At 38.4% G+C, this 18,431-nt stretch overlaps 1 protein-coding gene and 1 pseudogene across 1 annotated transcript; both read right to left on the minus strand.

The window, feature by feature from the left end:
• Positions 1–265: 265 nt before the first annotated feature.
• On the minus strand, positions 266–7,294 carry LOC136175538 (olfactory receptor 5M5-like). The gene is made up of 3 exons (XM_065945811.1): positions 6,355–7,294; positions 2,788–2,909; positions 266–649 (listed from the first exon to the last, which is right to left on the minus strand). Exons 1-3 carry the CDS (start codon positions 7,292–7,294, stop codon positions 266–268), a joined length of 1,446 nt encoding a protein of 481 aa, XP_065801883.1.
• Positions 7,295–16,173: 8,879 nt separating this feature from the next.
• On the minus strand, positions 16,174–17,140 carry LOC136175539 (olfactory receptor 5M5-like; annotated as a pseudogene).
• Positions 17,141–18,431: the final 1,291 nt, after the last annotated feature.

Below are 18,431 nucleotides of genomic sequence, written 5' to 3' on the forward strand. Positions count from 1 at the left end.
CATCGTGATAATGCTAAGGCATTTGAGTCAAAGTTATCATTTATTGGAAACTGGAGGCATTGCCCTCTGAGTGACCATATTTCTTCTGAAGACTCCCTTCAGCACTTATTTTACATCTTTGTTCTTCAGGCTGCAGATCAATGGATTAAGTACTGGGTTTGCAAAGGTGTAGAAAACAGCTATTATCTTGGATTCCTCAGCATTCTTACTGTTGGTGATCTTAAATATGTGCAGAAGAGTGTTCCATAAAATAGGGTTACAACTGTCATGTGGAACCACAGATGGAGAATGCCTTGCACCTTCCTTCTGCTGATTTGATCCTGAGGATGGTGGCAAGAATGAAGGCGTAAGACACCAGGATGATGATGAGGGAGTGGCAGAGGTTGAAGCCTGCTGATACGAGCAAAGCAAGCCCTTTCACATGAGTTTGAGAGCAAGCAAGCCTAATGAGTAGTGTGAGGGAGAAGTACATGGGTGTGGGAAAGCGAGAGTCCAGTCTGATTAACACCATCGTGCCCAGGTTGCCTAGGGCGGTGGCGAGGTAAATGACCAGAAACAGCACAAAGAGGAGAGACTGGAGCTCTGGGAGATCCATGAGGCCCAGGAGAATGAATTCTCTCAGTACAGTGTCATTGGTGAGGGGCATTTTCTGCATTTGAAACAAATTCAATCAAAGGAGATATGAAGGTACACATTTTATTGTAATTAAAATGATTTTTCTAAGCCTCTAGATATTATTCAAAATGAGTACTGTCAAACACTGCTGTTTTACTTCTATTAAGCCATTGTTTCAGTTTCTTTAATACTGAACTATTATTTTATTTCCATCTCTTGTGTATTCTTGTATCTATGGCTGTATCTATAGATAACTATGCTTCTATCCTTAGTTATGTTCATAGTCACAAGAGAGCTGCTTAATCCCTATCTCCCTGCACTACTTTTTCTTCTGCAACTCTACTTATCTTATAAGGCCAAATTCAAAGCTGGTCCCTTGTGACACATTTCTCACTCTTCTCCCATTATGCCTGAGATTGAATTAATCCCCTTCTGTTCCACACTTCCCAAACACCCTATATATTCTAATTTATTCTTTAGCACATTACATCACTAAAGGAGATACACTTTCTACTCATGTATTAGTTCTCCAGGGGTAAAGTAAATTCTAGTTCATTATTGTACTGTGATTTCTAACCACATATTTACATACTAATTTTTAAAAGACAAGAAAAAATAATGTGAGCATGAAATACCATACTCTTTGTTCTCATCCAGTTCAAGTTTATCCTGACTTTGGGAAAAGGTTTAAATTGAGTTCTTCTCAAATGATGTTTTTTGCTTCCAAAGAACTGAATTTAACCTCCACCAGTTCAGTCCAGTTGAGTTCAGTCTCTCAGCCATGTTCAACTCTTTGTGACCTCGTGGACTGGAGCACGCCAGGCTTCCCTCTTCATCACAAAATCCCAGAGCTTGTTCAAATTCACGACCATTGAGTCAGTGATGCCATCCAACCATCTCATCCTCTGTGGTCCCCTTCTCCTTCTGCCTTCAGTCTTTCCCAGCATCAGGGTCTTTTCCAATGAGTCAGTTCTTCACATCAGGTGCTTGGAGTTCTTCACATCAGGTATTGGAGCTTCAGCTTCAGCATCAGTCCTTCCACTGAATATTCAGGACTGATTTCCTTTAGGATGGACTGGTTGATCTTGCAGCCCAAGGGATTCTCAAGAGTCTTCTCCAACACCACAGTTCAAAAGCATCAACTCTTCAGTGCTCACCTTCCCTTATGTTCCAACTCTCAAATCCATACATGACTACTGGAAAAACCATAGCTTTGACTAGACAGACCTTTGTCATCAAAGTAATGTCTCTGCTTTTTCATATGCTGCCTAAATTTGTCACAGCTTTTATTCCAAGGGGCAAGCATTTTAAAATTTAATGGCTGAAGTCACACTTTGCAGTGAAGAATCAGACATGACTGAGCAACTGAACTGAACTGAACTGAAAGAGTCTGGATGCCATGATCTTAACTTTTTGAATGCTGAGTTTTAAGCCAGGTTTTTCACTCTTCTCTTTCACTTTCATCAAGAGTCTCTTTAGTTCCTCTTCACTTTCTGTCATAAGGGTGGTATTATCTGCCTATCTGAGGTTATTGATATTTCTTCCTGCATTCTTGACTCCAGCTTGTGTTTCACCCACTCTGGCATTTTGCATAATGTACTCTGCATTTTAGTTAAATAAGCAGGATGGCAATATACAGCATTGACATATTCCTTTCCCAATTTGGAACCAGTCTGTTGCTCCACGTCTGGTTCTAACTGCTGCTTCTTGACCTGTTTACAGGTTTTCCAGGAGGCAAGTAATGTGACCTGGTATTCCCATATAAGAATTTTCCACAATTTGTTGTGATGCACACAGTCAAAGACTTTAGCATCATCAATGAAGCAGAAATATATGTTTTTCTGGAATTGCCTTGCTTTTTCTATAATTCAATGGATGTTGGCAATTTGATCTCTGGTTCCTCTGCCTTTTCTAAATCCAGCTTGAACATCTGGAAGTTCGTGGTTCACGTACTATTGAAACCTAGCTTGGAGAATTTTGAACCTTACTTTGCTAACATGTGAGATGAGCGCAATTGTGCAGTAGTTTGAACATTCTTATCATTGCCTTTCTTTTAAATGGAATGAAAACTGACCTTTTCCAGTCCTGGGCACTGTTGAATTTTCCAAATTTGCTGGCATACTGACCGCAACAATTGAACAGTATCCTCTTTTAGGATTTTAAATAGCTCACCTGGGATTCCATCACCTCTACTAGTTCGTTCATAGTAATGATAGTGATACTTTCTGAGGTCTGCTTGACTTCACATTCCAGGGTGTCTGGGTCTAGCTGAGTGATCATACCATCATGATTATCTGGGTAAAGAAGATCTTTTTTGTATAGTTCTTCTGTGTATTCTTGCCACCTATTCTTAATATCTTCTGCTTCTGTTAGGTCCATAACACTTCTGTCCTTTGTTGTGCTCATGAAATGTTCCCTTGGTATCTCTAATTTTCTTAAAGAGATCTCTAGGCTTTCCTATTCTATTGTTTTCCTATATTTCTTTGCACTGATCACTTGAGAATGCATTCTTATCTCTCCTTGCTATTCTTCAGAACTCTGTATTCAGAGGGATATATCTTTCTTTTTCTCCTTTGCCCTTCACTTTCCTTCTTTCATCAGCTATTTGTAAGACCTCCTCAAACAACCATTTTGCCTTTATGCATTTCTTCTTGGAAATGGTTTTGACCACCGCCTCCAGTACAATGTTATGAGTCCTTGTCCATAGTTCTCCAGGCACTCTATCTATCAGCCCTAATCCCCTGAGTCTGTTACCTACATACTACATGCTGTATCACCACTCTGCCCTATCCTTGGCTAATATACTGCTTTCATTACCTACTAATACTTCTGTTGCCAACAGTAGACTGCAAGCATTTTTGACATGGAAGTGATACCCACAGCTAAGAAGGTCCCTGGAGATAACAGTTGAGGAGCAAATATGTGCTCAATAAGGAGAGTGCAGGGTGTACTTAATTCAGTGACTGTACAACAAATCCTGGCTTTTCCCTCTCAGGTAATTTTGCATTCATTGAAGACATATCGTTATCCCTTGAAACTAACATCTATAGGGAGATAATATGGGATAAGTGACTCTCTTCTTTAAAACTATAGGGAAGAAAACAGAATTGGAGTAATACTTAGATTACTTAGTAATTATTAATTACTTAGATCATAGGCACTAAATACTTAGTATATGCCAGCATTGGGGCTATCACTTTACAAGCATTAGCTTAATTAATCCTCACAAATCCATGGGCCATTAGTACTATTGTCTTCATTTTTTAGTTTGGAAACTAAGGTTAGTAGAGTATAATTAACTTTCTCTGGGAGAGTTAAGTAATGCATTGTGAGGCTGGGATTCAAACAGGCTAATAGATTTATTTATTTTTTTTATATCAAGCAGTTTAGGAAAGAAATGTGACAAATTTACATAATATTAAACAGTCCCTGGATATTGAGGCATTCATTTATCCATCAATCCATTAATTCCTTCATCCACATAACTAACAAATACCCAGGGAGAGCATCCTATTTGTCACCATATGCTTAATGAAGAGTGTCTAGGAGAAAGTCAAAAGATCTTTCGTGTCCTTAAAGCATGTGTCTTCTTTATGGTGGGAGGGATGAGGCATTACAGTTGTACAATCCGGTTTTGAATAAAGAGTTAGAGGACTTAGTGGCTCAGTTGGTAAAGAATCTGCCTGCAGTGCAGCAGACCTGGGTTCAGCCCTTGGGTCGGGAAGATCCCCTGGAGAAGGAAATGGCAACCCACTCCAGCACACGTGCCAGGAGCAGTCCACGGACAGAGGAGCCCGTAGGACACAGCCCATAGGGTCACAGAGAGCAGGACGCGGCTGTGTAACTAGCTCACTTTCAGTGAGAGTCACGTTGGAAAGTTGAACAGACTAGAGCTTGAATTGCTCAATTATAATGCAAAGGCGTAGTGACAGTTTATTAAACCAAGTGTTATTTACTGAACCACCTGTGTTCTAGATTTTGGGATGTATACTGACTTTAAATTAGTGAGCAAAGCTAAACATGGACCTAGTCAGCTTGAAGGTGATGATCCTGGGGATAACATAAACTAAACCAATCACAAAAATACTGTTAAAATTACAATTGTGAAAACTTAAATCATCTAAAGTTATATGATATTTTGAGAGCATTTACTAAGAGGATATGACTTGGGAAGATCAGCCAAGGAGGCAGTGGAAATGTAAATCCCAACAAAGACTAATGCTGAAACTGAAAATTAGCAAATTATAAAAATACAGTATTTTATGTACAGAGAAATACAAATTATCTGATAGTGCAGTCATCTGTATTACTAAAACTAATGGAAGACAGATAATGTAATATTTTTAGGTATAAAATTAAGTATCTGTGTATCTGCATTTATATCCCAATAAATTATTTGAGAATTAAACTTAAAATAAGAAATTCTCAGAAAAATAAAAAGGAGAATTAATTTCACACAAATTCTCACTGAAATAACTGAATATAAGGGTATATATTACACAGAAGAAAACTAAACCTGAAGTGTGGGAGGAAAGAGAACAGTGAGAGAGTCACTGACAAAGTTCACTAAAGTTAAAGGACTATTGATATTAAATAAGCATTCAATATACATATAATTACATTAATAATAATTAAAGTTCATTTTAAAATAAGTTATTATCAATAATTAAGTTTATACTTCCAAATTATGCCACATCAGTTAGAAGCAGAATGTAACCAGAATTAAAATATTCTAAGATCCTTCTGTTATTTCATTACAAAGTAGACTTACTGGTTAATGGAGAGTTCTGTCAAAAGTTTTATGAATGAGAATCCCACTGTGTGGTTAATCGCTCAGTCGTGTCTGACTCTTTGTGACCCCATGGCTGTAGCCCACCAGGCTCCTGTGTCCATGGGGATTCTCCTGGCAAGAATACTGGAGTGGGTTGCCATGCCCTCCTCCAGGGGAACTTTTTAACCCAGGGATTGAACCCAGCTCCCTCTTTGCAGGCAGATTCTTTAACATCTGACCCAGCAGGGAAGCCTAGTTAGACCAGCGTGTGTGTGTGTGTGTGTGTGTGTGTGTGTGTGTGTCTGTCTGTCTGTCTGTCTGTCTGTCTGTCTGTGTGTCTTAGTCACTCAGTCATGTCTGATGTTTTGTGACCCCATAGACCAGGGCTCAGTAGGCTCTTCTGGCCATGGGATTCTCCAGGCAAGAATACTGGAGTGGGTTGCCATTTCCTTTTCCAGAAATAGGCCAGTACTGATACCTAAATATATTTCTTAGAGAAGTAACTTAAAGTACTCAAAGATTTTTAACTGACATACAATGTACATAAAGAAAAAAAAAACAACAAAACACACAAAAACTTTTCCTCCTGATTTGGTTGACGAGTTTTGAAAAGTAGTTTGGGAATTATTAAGCCTCCTGTATCTAACAAAGTATTGCTCAGGCAATTATTATTGCCTTAGCAGCGTTTGGAAATACTGTTATGAGTGTTGTGGGTAGAATTATCTGGCTTTATTCATTTTACAGACCAATAACAATGCTGTCTGGTCTTGTCATTGAATTTCTATGTAATTTTCATTTTAAATACAGTGAAATATCACAAGGTAACGACCTGACACATTCTTTCAAGTCTGGTAAGTGAATTGCAAAAGAAAAAATAAGCCAATGACAAAAAGTAACTTACTAACTTAATGTTCTCTCTAATTTGTCAGAGAGTGCAAAATATTACATACCACTGAACAAGTGTGTACCTGGTTTGACAAACAGTTTTTCTTGAATCACTTTCTTTATTACTCTTTTAACATCTTTGTTCCGAAGGCTATAGATGAAAGGGTTTAGCAGAGGACTCACAAAAATATAAAAAACAGCTACCACTTTGCCCTGTTCCACAGAGGTCTTGGAAGGAGGCCTCAGATACATGCAGAACAGTGTCCCGTAAAACACAGTGACAGCTGTGAGATGAGACCCACAGGTGGAGAAGGCCTTGCGCCTCCCTTCTGCAGAGCGGATACGCAGGATGGCTCTAAAGATGAAAACGTAGGATATGAGGATGATGGTGAGAGAACACGTGAGGTTGGATCCAGCCACCACGAACATGGCAGTCTCTTTGACGTAAGTGTCTGAGCAGGCCAGGACTAGGAGAGGTGGGTCTGCACAGTAGAAGTGGTTGATTTCTTTGGGTCCACAGAAGGAGAGGCGGAGCATCAGGATGGTCTGTGCAAGACCATTTGCAAAGCCGTAAATATAAGGAGCAGCAACAAGGGAGACACAGACACCTCGGGACATTTTGCTGCCATATAGCAAGGGTTTGCAGATGGCCATGTAGCGGTCATAGGCCATCACTGTGAGCATATAGTAATCCGTGATCCCCAAGGAAATGAAAAAGTTGAACTGTATAAAGCAACCAAGGAAGGAAATAGTTTTTCTCTCAGATAAGAGATTGACCAGCATCTGAGGCGTGACAGTGGTGGCATAACAGAGATCTACAAAGGAGAGGTGGCTGAGGAAGAAGTACATTGGAGTCTGAAGCTTTGAGTCAGCTCTGATTAACAAAATCATGCTCACATTGCCGAAGACTGTGATCAGGTAGATGACTAGGAAGACCACAAAGAGGACAGGCTGCAGCTCAGCTCGGTCTGTCAGTCCCACGAGGATAAACTCGGTCACCTCTGTGTAGTTTTCCTTGAACATGGAGTTTATATGGCTTCCAATGATGTCTAAAGTAAGGGAAATAAAAGTGAATTTTGCCATTGTCGTTTTTCCATTCCTCATATCGTGTCATCTGATGCCTATTCCTTTCAAACTTGTAAATACATGTGGTATAATGAAATAATGGAGGGGACTTCCCTGGTGATCCAGTAGTTAAAACTTCACATTCTAATGCAGTTCGTGAGTGTTTGATCCCCAGTTAGACAGCTAAGATCCCAGATGCCTCATGGCCAAAAAACCAACACACGAAACAGTAGTAATAATACAACAAATTCAGTAAAAATTTTATATATGTGCCACATCAGAAAGTACTTTAAAAGGTGAAATATGCTAGTAAGCATGAACTATGTATTTTCAATATCTAACTTAATATAGAGATTTTTTACATAAAGGCAATAATATTTTCAAATGCTTCTTCACTATTCTTTTCATAGTTGAAAACTTTCATCTTTTCTATAAAATGTTACCATGAATCGATCACATAATTCCTAAAATATTGCTTCTCTTCAAAATTATGATCCTTTGTTTTCAGTATAATTTTAATGTGGTATCTATGTATCAATAATTGAAACTCATTTTTTTTCCACTGCTGAATGGACTTACATGAGTGGAATAGACAGATGTTTATAGAACCAGTGTCTGTCTGCCTGCCACTCTAACCTCAAGGTCATTTTAAAGATCGTCCCTCACCTTGTGATGTATGTTCATTTTATCCACTCTTGCTTTCCTCTGTGGCCCTCACCAAATCTTACTTAACTTTTAAGATATCTCAGGATATCCTTAGCTTACTATATTACAGTCAATTATTGACGGCAAAAGTTGGTTCATAGGGCACAAACTAAACCTGTTTTTTGATGTAAAATCAGGTAAGTATATAGTAAATAAATAATATGTGTGTTTTTATACAAACACGTGTAGATGTGGTATTAAATTTTAAATTAGGGAGTAATAATGTATTAAACATATTATTGTGGAAGTAATAATGTGTTAAATATATTAAACATAATGTTGGAGAAGTAATAACGTATTAAATGTATTATTGGGGGAAAGTAATGTATTAGAAATTTCCTCTTAGCAGAAGAGACAATTATTTTAACATCATTGAGAGACATATCCCCAAACTGTAATGATTTTACTCTAACTCCTCCTCATTTTACCTCTTGCAAAGAATAAGGATAATCTCTAAAATAAGAATTCTCTTTAAGCTCTTAAAACATGTGAAAGATAACACTAATAATAATAACCATACTGCCCATAAAATTGAGAAAGCATGTAAGAAACCATAAGGTGCATTTCTCAACTTTTGTGTATGATAAAGGAGACCATGAAGGCCACGCTAGAAAAATCTACACTTTCTCTCAAGAGCACATAACCGGGTACGTCGTTGTTATAATGACACATACTAATTGCTGCAGTGCCGAGGATGGACACGGACCACATTTAAGGCACTTTGTAAATGAACCACTGCTGCTTTTTTGCCCATTTGCACTAACTCAGGATCCTCCTGAGATATGTGAACTTATTGACTAGGGTGGTAGAATAAAAGTGAAGTCATCTAAATCAATGAAATCACAGTCATTTGGTCTTCCGTTTATACGCTCCTAAGGCTATACTTCTTCTTATAAGTAAATGTGCTTTAGGGTATGGATTGTGTCTTTAACCTGTATTTATGGAGTCCTCAATCATCATCTCCATTCAGTTTTCACTGTGCAGAAATGAGACAGTGCAAGCAATTAACATTCCTGATCGTGTACCTGAGTACTTTATGGGCATGATCTTTCTTTTCAAGCAACAGAACACAGTACCTTCACAAGATTGGGCAAGAAATGCTCAGAGAGAAGTGGAAGAAATGGCTCTGAGGAATAGCAATCTTTGTACTCTCGACAGTCACCCTCACTCTGAGACTCTGTCATGTGGCATTTGATCTATTGCTTTTTCCCTTAAGATGCTGCTCCACAGTACACTTATAAATGTTTTTAGGAGTAGAAAGATACCAGAATTTAAACCTGTTAAGTTTTTGCATCTGTATGTTAATGAGGGTGGTAATTTTCAACTAATGAGATCTTGCACTTACCTCTCCTTGAGGTAAGTGTCCAAAACACCCAGTCCAGTGTTTAGAAATGGCGCCTGAATCTGAGTTACATTACAGCATTCTCAAATTTATGTTTGTGTCTTATATTTGGTGTGTGTGTTTATGACATCTCTTTTTATGGGAAACACATCACCTTCAGGTGAAAGCTGGCAATCAGAGGGGCAGGACAATAGAAAGGGGGCTTCCCCGAGGGCTCAGATGGTAAAGAATTTGCCTGCAATGCGGGAGACACCGGTTCAAATCCTGAGTTGGGGAGACCCTCTACAGAAAGGAGTGGCAACCCATTCCAATATTCTCTGCTAGAGAATTCCATAGACAGAGGAAACCAGTGTGCGACAGCCCATGGGATAGCAAAGGGCTAGACATGACTGAGGGGCTAATGCTTTCACTTATTTTTTCATTTTTATTGCAGAAAATAATCAAAAAGCAGTAATTACTTAGCTGATGATCTAGGCACAGCTAGATCTTCTTTTACCCCCATTACAGAGAAAAAGAAGAAAAATAACATTTAAAAGAACTTTCCCTAGATTATAAAATAATGATTTTCATACAATATTCAACGAAGAATTTACCTTCCATTGTATTTATTCTAAATCTGTACTGTTCTTTTCTATGCTAAGGCAGAACTTTTACTAAAATTCATTTAAGAACTGTTAAAAAAGACATTTGCTAATTTATGAGAATAGGTTTCAGGCTACGATTTTATTGATTAAAATATTTATTTTGGGATTTCAAAAAATTTTAATAATAACTAGTCCTACCTGTGAAACAAGAGTGATTTCCCAGTGATAGCATGGAAGTGAAGAACCTAAGGAATTTATACTATTATTGTCACAGAGGAACAAAGTCTCTAGGGTTCAATTATTTCTAACATAAAATCATTTAGACTATCAACAAGGGTTTCACTCTTTTTACAATCTTAAATCCATTGAGGACATAAATTCTTGCCAATCCCCAATATTATCAGGGAATAAAATCTCCTGAAGTAGTGAGGCAATGGGATTCATTATTTATTTTAACTTATGCCTAAATGACTTGATATTTTGAGACTTGACTTGAGGAACATGTTAGGTTCTCCTGTTTACAAGAAGAAAGATGGAAGAGATCATGACATGGGTGAACCATCGGATGATCAGACAACTTTTGTTGCATTTGGCCTACTTATGTCCTGATTCTGAACCTTGTTCTCTATATTTCAGATAGTTATAGTAATAAACGCACAGTGATGGGAACACTGTGGGTAGACATAATATAAATGTGCTGCTGATTCTTCCTTTGTCAGCCCAGCCCATCTAGATCTATTGTCTTTTTTCTCTACATTCTTGTTGCTGTTGTTGTTCCCTTGTATTTTAATCCTTAGATTCCATCAGTAGAGCCCCTAGGGTAACTAGTTCTGAGCTTGGCCAGTGGGAGAAATCAAGAGCATAACACAGGGGAGAGTAAGAGGAAAGTATCCAAACCTTTTTTCCATTTTTCTCCCAGTTTCATAATGAAGTGCTAGGGTGGCTGCATCCTTCCAAGGAAGATTCCTGCTGAGTTGTGGGTTGAGAAGGTGGGCTGGGCATTCTTCCTGGATCCAGTTTCTCTGGACTCCTGACAGTAGCACTTGTGTTGGCCTCGTCAGGTCTGGGAAGAAAACTGCATTCTAGATTTAACCTCCAGAGACTTCAACTTCTTGGACTGATTTCTTTAACTCTGACTGCATTCTCTTTATAAATTTGTTCCATTAAATTCTCTTTAGTTGACATATCTGAGTAGAATTTTGTCTCTCATCCTTATCCACACCAGGGTGGCACACACTAGCTATTCAATAAATGCTGCAGTAGAATATGCATTTCTGGCTTCAGTATTGCTGGATGCTAAAGGGGCCTTTGAATCATCATCATTCTGGATCATGGATCACTTGCTGACTAAACACAAGAATCAGACATGAACATTACTGTGATCATCACAGATAAAACTGGATTTGAGAATGTGTCTTCGACATGCTTTTCTGTCCCCTTTTCTTTGACAACTGGAATCACCCAGGCACAGCAGTGCAGTGAGATATCAACTGCTCTCTCCTCCCCTTTCCAGAGTCAAGACCTCGCAGGGTGTCTGAGTTGTTACCCATCACCTGTAAGTAAGTAGGTGTAAGTGGAGAATATCTGAAGTGTACTTCACGTCCCAGTGTGTTTATGGTTGCTTCCAGATATGTTTGACTTGAAATAAACATACGGTGCCAGTATACTCTCCGCTGGACGGAACAGCAGAGTACACAAAAGCACAGTCGGTTGTGGAGGATGCACGCGCATAATGTAGGCCAGCCATGTGAACTAACTTACATGATTGGTCCTGTGAACACACATTCACATCTTTGAAATTCACAACTTGAAAGTTCACATGTAAAGGACCTATTGTATGTCAATGCAGTTTTGCTGTTTGTGGCAACATGGATGTAGTTGGAGGGCATTGAGCTACTAAAATAAGGCAGAAAGAGACAAAAAGAAAGGATGTATGATATCACAAATAGGTGGAATATAAAAATACAACAGTATTGTGAAGGATTCAAAAAAGAACCAGAGTCACAGATATAGAGCCAACTAGTGGTTACCAGTGGGGAGAGGGAAGCAGAGGAATGCAATACAGCATTAGGGGAAAAAGAAGCTGTTATGAGAATATATAAAATCATGTGTATGACCCTTCTGAAAATTTCAAAAAACTATGGATTTTAAAGAATGATTCAGTCAGTAAAAATAATAGAATAACTTAACATAAATCTTATACATGTATAAACAGTTGTTCAGTTGCTCATTCACATCTGGCTCTGTGAACCCATGGACTGCATAATGCCTGGCTTCCCTGTCCTTCACCATCTCCCTGAGTTTCCTCAAACTCATGTCCATTGAGTCCGCAACGTCATCCAACCATCTTATCCTCTGTCACCCCCTTCATTCCTGACCTCAATCTTTCCCAGCATCAGGGTCTTCACATCAGGTGACCAAAGCTTTGGACCTTCAGCTTCATCATCAGCCCTTCCAATGGATATCCAAGGTTGATTTCTTTTAGGATTGACTGGTTTGATCTCCTGGCTGTCCAAGGGACTCTTCAAAAGTGTTCTCAGCGCCGCAGGTCAGAAGCATCAGCTCTGCAGCACTCAGTCTCCTTTATGGTCTAGCTCAAACGTCCGTAAATGACTGCTGGATAAACCATAGCATTGTCAATACGGATCTTTGTTGACAAAGTGATGCTGCTGCTTTTTAATATATTGTCTAAATATGTCAAACCTTTTCTTGCAAGGAGCAAGGATCTTTTAATTTCATGGCTACAATCACGGTCAACAGTGGTTTTGGAGCCCAAGAATATAAAATCTGTCATCATTTCTATTTTTTTCCCCATTTATTTGCTCTGAAGTGATGGGACCCGACAACATGAGGTTAGCTTTTGAAATATGAGTTTTAAGCCAGTTTTTTCACTCTTCTCTTTAACCTTCATCAAGAAGGTCTTCAGTTCCTCTTTGCCTTCTGCCATAAGGGTGGTGTCACCTGCATATCTGAGGGTATTGGTATTTCTCTGGGCAATCTTGAATTCAGCTGGTGCTTCAGCCAGTCCAGCATGTGGCATGATGTACTCTGCAAATAAGTTAAATCAGCAGGGTGACAATATATAGCATTATCATACTCCTTTCCAAATGCTGAACCTGTTTGCTGCTCCATGTCTGGTTCTAAGTGCTGCTTACTGAACTGCATACGTATTCCTAAGGAGGCAGCTTGAGGTGTTCTGGTATTGATCTGGTATTCTCATCTCTGAAAGTTTTCCACTTTGCTGTGACTGCACAGCCAAAGGCTTTGGCGTAGTCAGTGAAGCAGAAGCGCATGTTTCCCTGCAGTTGCCTAGCTTACTCTCTGATCCAATGGACGTTGTCAATTTCACCTCTGGTTCCTCTATCTTTTCTAAATTCAGCTTTACATGCGGAAGTTCTCAGTTCCCATTCTCTTGAAACTTAGCTTGAATGATTTTGAACATTAATTTGCTAGCATGTGAAATGAGTGTAATTGTGTGGCAGTTTAAACATCCCTTGAAACTGAAACCCTACAGGGAGATAATTTGGGATAAGTGGCTCTCTTGTTTAAATATCATAGGAAAGAAAGCAAAATTGGAGTAATTACTCATGTAGATCATAGGCACTGAATCCTTAGTATATTCCGGCAGCAGGCTTACCACTTTACACGTATTAGCTTAATTAATCCTCACAAATCCATGGGCCATTAGTATTATTGTCTTCATTTTTTAGATTAGAAACTGAGATTAGTAGAGTATAACTAACTTTCTCTGGGCGAGATAACTAATGAATTGTAAGACTGGGATTCAAACAGGCTAATAGATAGGGGTTTTTTTTGTTGTTGTTGTTGTTGTTTTTATCAAGCAATTTAGGAAAGAAATGTGACAAGTTTACAAAATATTTCACATGCTCTGGATATTGTGGCATTCATTTATCCAACAATTCATTCATTCCTTCATCCACTTAACTAACAAATATCCAGGGAGAGCATTCTATTTGTCACCATATGCTTAATGAAGAGTGTCTAAGAGAAAGTCAAAAGATATTTTGTGTCCTTTAAACATGTCTTCTTTATGGTGGGAGGGATGAAGCCTTACAGTTTACAATATGGCTTTAAATTATTAAGAATTAGAAGAGTTCCTTAGTGACTCAGTTGGTAAAGAATCTGCCTGCAATACAGGAGACCTGGGTTCAATCCATGGGTCATGAAGATCCCTTGGAGAAGGAAATGGCAACCCATTCCTTGCCTGGAGAATTCCATGGACAAAGTAGCCCAGTAGGATACAATCCATGAGATCGCAAAGAGTAGGACAAGACTGTGCAGCTAACTTTCACTTTCACTGAAAATCATGATGGAAAGTTGAAGAGAGTAGACCTTGAAATACTCAATTATAATGCAAAAGGCATAGTGAGTATACGAAATCAAATGATATTTACTGAACCACCTGTATTCTAGGTTTTGGGATATACGCTGACCTTAAATTAGTGAGCAAAGTCAACCATGGACCTAAGTCAATTTGAAGATGACAATCATGGGGATAAAATACACTAAACCAATCACAAAAATATTGTTAAAATTGCAATCGTGAAAACTTCTATCATCTAAAATTATATGATATTTTGAGAGCATATACTAAGAGGATATGGCTTGGAAAGATCAGCCAAGGAGGCAATTTAAATGTAAAAAGATAAATATAACTAAATCACAACAAAGACAAATGCCGAAACTGAAAATTAGCAAATTATAAAAATACAATATTTTACTTACAGAGAAATACAAATTATCTGATAGTGAAAACATCTACATTACTAAAACTAATGGAAGACAAATGGTGGAATATCTTAAGTCTGAAAAGAAAGTCTTTGTGTATCTACATTTATATCCAAATACATTCTTTGAGAAATACAGTTAAAGCAAGAAAAACCCACTTCAATATTGTAAAGTAATTAGCCTTCAACTAATAAAAATAAATGAAAAAAAAGTTAAAGCAAGAAATTTTCAGATAAATAAAAGGAGAATTAGTCTCATGCAAAGTCTCCCTGAAATAACTGAATATAAGGGTATATATTATACAGAAGAAAACTAAACCTGAAGTGTCGAAGAAAAGAGAAAAGTGAGAGATACATTGACAAAGTTCACTAAAGTTAAAGGATTATTGATATTAAATAAGCATTTAATATAATGATAATTACATTCATATATAATAATAAAATGTAAAGTTCATTCATAAGTAAAAAGTATTGTCAATAATCAAGTTTATACTTCCAAATGATGTCACATAAGTTAGAAGCAGAATGTAACCAGAATTAAAATATTCTAAGCTTTCTGTTATTTCATTGCAAAGTAGACTTACTGATTAATGGAGATCTCTGTCAAAAGTTTTATGAATGAGAATCCCACTGTGGGTTTAGTCCTTGGTCATGTCCGACTCTTTGGGACACCATGGACTGTAGCCCACCAGGCTCCTCTGTCCAAGGGGATCTCCAGGGAAGAATCTTGGAGTGCGTTGCCATGCCCTCCTCCAGGGGAACTTCCCAACTCAGAGAAGGAACCCAGGTCCCCTGCTTTGCAGGCAGATTCTTTACCGTCTGAGCCACAGGGAAGCCTAAACAGACCAGAGCGTGTGTGTTTCAGTGCTCAGTCATGTCCGCCTTTTGTGGCCCCATGGACTGGGGCTCACCAGGGTCTTCTGGCCATGGGATTCTCCAGGCAAGAACACTGGAGTGGATTGCTATTTCCTTCACCAGAAATAGGTCAGTATTAATACCTAAATATATTTCTTATAGAAGTACCTTAAGATACTCAAAGATTTTAACTGATGTATAATGTACACAAAGGAAAAAAATAATCAAACAAACAAAAAAAGTTCTCCTCCTGCAATGACAAGTTTTGAAAAACAGTTTGGAAATTGTTAAGCCTCCCATATCTAACAAATTATTGCCTTAGCATCATTAGGAAATTCTGACTTCTGTATCTTTTTACTGTTATAAATATTGTGGGTAGAATTAGCTGAACTTTATTAATTATACAGAGCAATAACAATGGTATCTGGTTTTGTCATTGAATATCTATGTGATATTAATTTTAAATACAGTGAAATATCACAAGGTAATGACCTTTCACATGCTTTCAAGTATCGTGAGTGATTTACAAAAGAACTCAAGCCAATGACAAAAAGTTACTTATTAATTTAATATTCTCTCTAATTTGTCAGAGAATACAAAATATTACATACTGTTGAACAAATGTGTACCTGAATTCACCAACAATTTCTCTTGAATCACTTTCTTTATTACTCTTTTAACTTCTTTGTTCCGAAGGCTATAGATGAAAGGGTTTAGCAGAGGACTCACAAAAATATAAAAAACAGCTACCACTTTGCCCTGTTCCACAGAGGTCTCGGAAGGAGACCTCAGATACATACAAAACCGTGTCCCATAAGATACAAAGACGGCTGTCAGGTGAGACCCACAGGTGGAGAAGGCCTTGTGCCTCCCTTCTGCAGAGCGGATACGCAGGATGGCTCTAAAGATGAAAATGTAGGAGATGAGGATGATGGTGAGAGAGCACGTGAGGTTGGATCCAGCCACAATGAGCATGGCAGTCTCTTTGACATAAGTGTCTGAGCAGGCCAGGACTATGAGCGGTGGTTCTGCGCAGTAGAAGTGGTTGATGTCCTTGGGTCCACAGAAGGAGAGGCGGAGCATCAGAATGGTCTGTGCAAGACCATTTGCAAAGCCGTAAATATAAGGAACAGCAACAAGGGAGACACAGACACCTCGGGACATTCTGCTGCCAAAAAGTAAGGGTTTGCAGATGGCCACGTAGCGGTCATAGGCCATCACTGTGAGCACATAGCTACCTGTGATCCCCAAGGAAATGGAAAAGTTAAACTGTACAAAGCAACCAAGGCGGGAAATAGTTTTTTTTCTCAGATAAGAAATGAACCAGCATCTGAGGAGTGACATTGGTCGCATAACAGAGATCTACAAAGGAGAGGTGGCTGAGGAAGAAGTACATTGGAGTCTGAAGCTTTGAGTCAGCTTTGATTAACAAAATCATGCTCACATTGCCGAAGACCGTGGTCAGGTAGATGACTAGGAAGACCCCAAAGAGGACAGGCTGCAGCTCAGCTCGGTCTGTCAGCCCCACGAGGATAAACTCAGTCACCTCTGTGCAGTTGTCCTTGAACATGGTGTTGCTCAGCTTCCAGTGATGTCTAAAGAAAAGGAAATAAAAGTGAATTGGTCTTTTGTCATTTCTCCATTCCTTACATCATGTCATCTGCTGTCTATTCCCCATAAATACATGTGGTATAAAGAAGTAACTTAGGGGACTTCCCTGGTGATCCAGCGGTTACATCCTCACCTTCTAATGCAGTCCGTGTGTGCTTCATTCCCAGTTAGACAGCTAAGATCCCAGATGCCTCATGGCCAAGAAACCAAAACATAGAACTATACACTTACTAATAATATAGCAAATTCAATAAAGACTTTATAAATGGGCCACATCAGAAATTAAAGACAGAAATAAGCTAGTAAGCATGAACTATGTATTTTTGTTCTCTAACATAATACAGTTTCTTTACAGAAAGGCAATCATATTTTCAAATGTTTCTGTGCCCTTTTTCATAGTTGATAAGCTTTTATCTTTCCTCAAAACATTAGCTTGAATTGACCACTGATAATTCCTTTAAATATTGTTTCCCTTTGAAATTATGATCCCTTGTTTTTGGTATAATTTTGATATGGTATCTAAAGCATCAGTACATGAAATTCATTTGCTTAACAGTTGAATGGGCTTAGGTAAGTGGAATAGACATATCTTTAAAGGACCAGTGTCTGTCTACCTGCCACTCTAACCTCAGGGTCATTTTAGAAATAGCCCCTCGACCTTGCGATGTATGCTCATTTTATCCACTCTTGCCTCTCTCTGGTGGCCTTCCCCAAATCTTACTTAACTTTTAAGACATCTCAGGATATGCTTGTCTTTCTCTATTACAGTGTACTGCGGTTCATGGGGTCGCAAAGAGTTGGACACGACTGAGCCACTGAACTGAACTGAACTATGTTACAGTCAATTATTGAGGGCAAAAGTTGGTTCCTGGGGCACAGGTAAGCCAGTTTTTTGGTGTAAGAGCAGGTAAGCATATAGTACATAAACAATATGTGCATATTTTTATACATGCACATGTATCAGTGGTATTAAGTGGGGGAGTAATAATGTATTGAACATATTATTTGGGGATCAATAATGTATTAAATGCATTAAACACATTGTTGGAGAAGTAATAATGCATTAAATGTGTTATCGGGGGAAAGTAATGCATAATAAGTTTCCTCTTAGGAGATGAGACGATTATTATAAGGTGATTGACAGACACATCCCTAACCTGTAATGATTTTATTGCAACTCTACCTCATTTTAACTCTTTAAGAGAATATGTAATTCTTTTCAGAGAATTCCTATAATAGGAATTCAAAGT

Source organism: Muntiacus reevesi, chromosome 9 (assembly GCF_963930625.1).
Source record: "Muntiacus reevesi chromosome 9, mMunRee1.1, whole genome shotgun sequence".
NCBI lineage: Eukaryota > Metazoa > Chordata > Mammalia > Artiodactyla > Cervidae > Muntiacus > Muntiacus reevesi.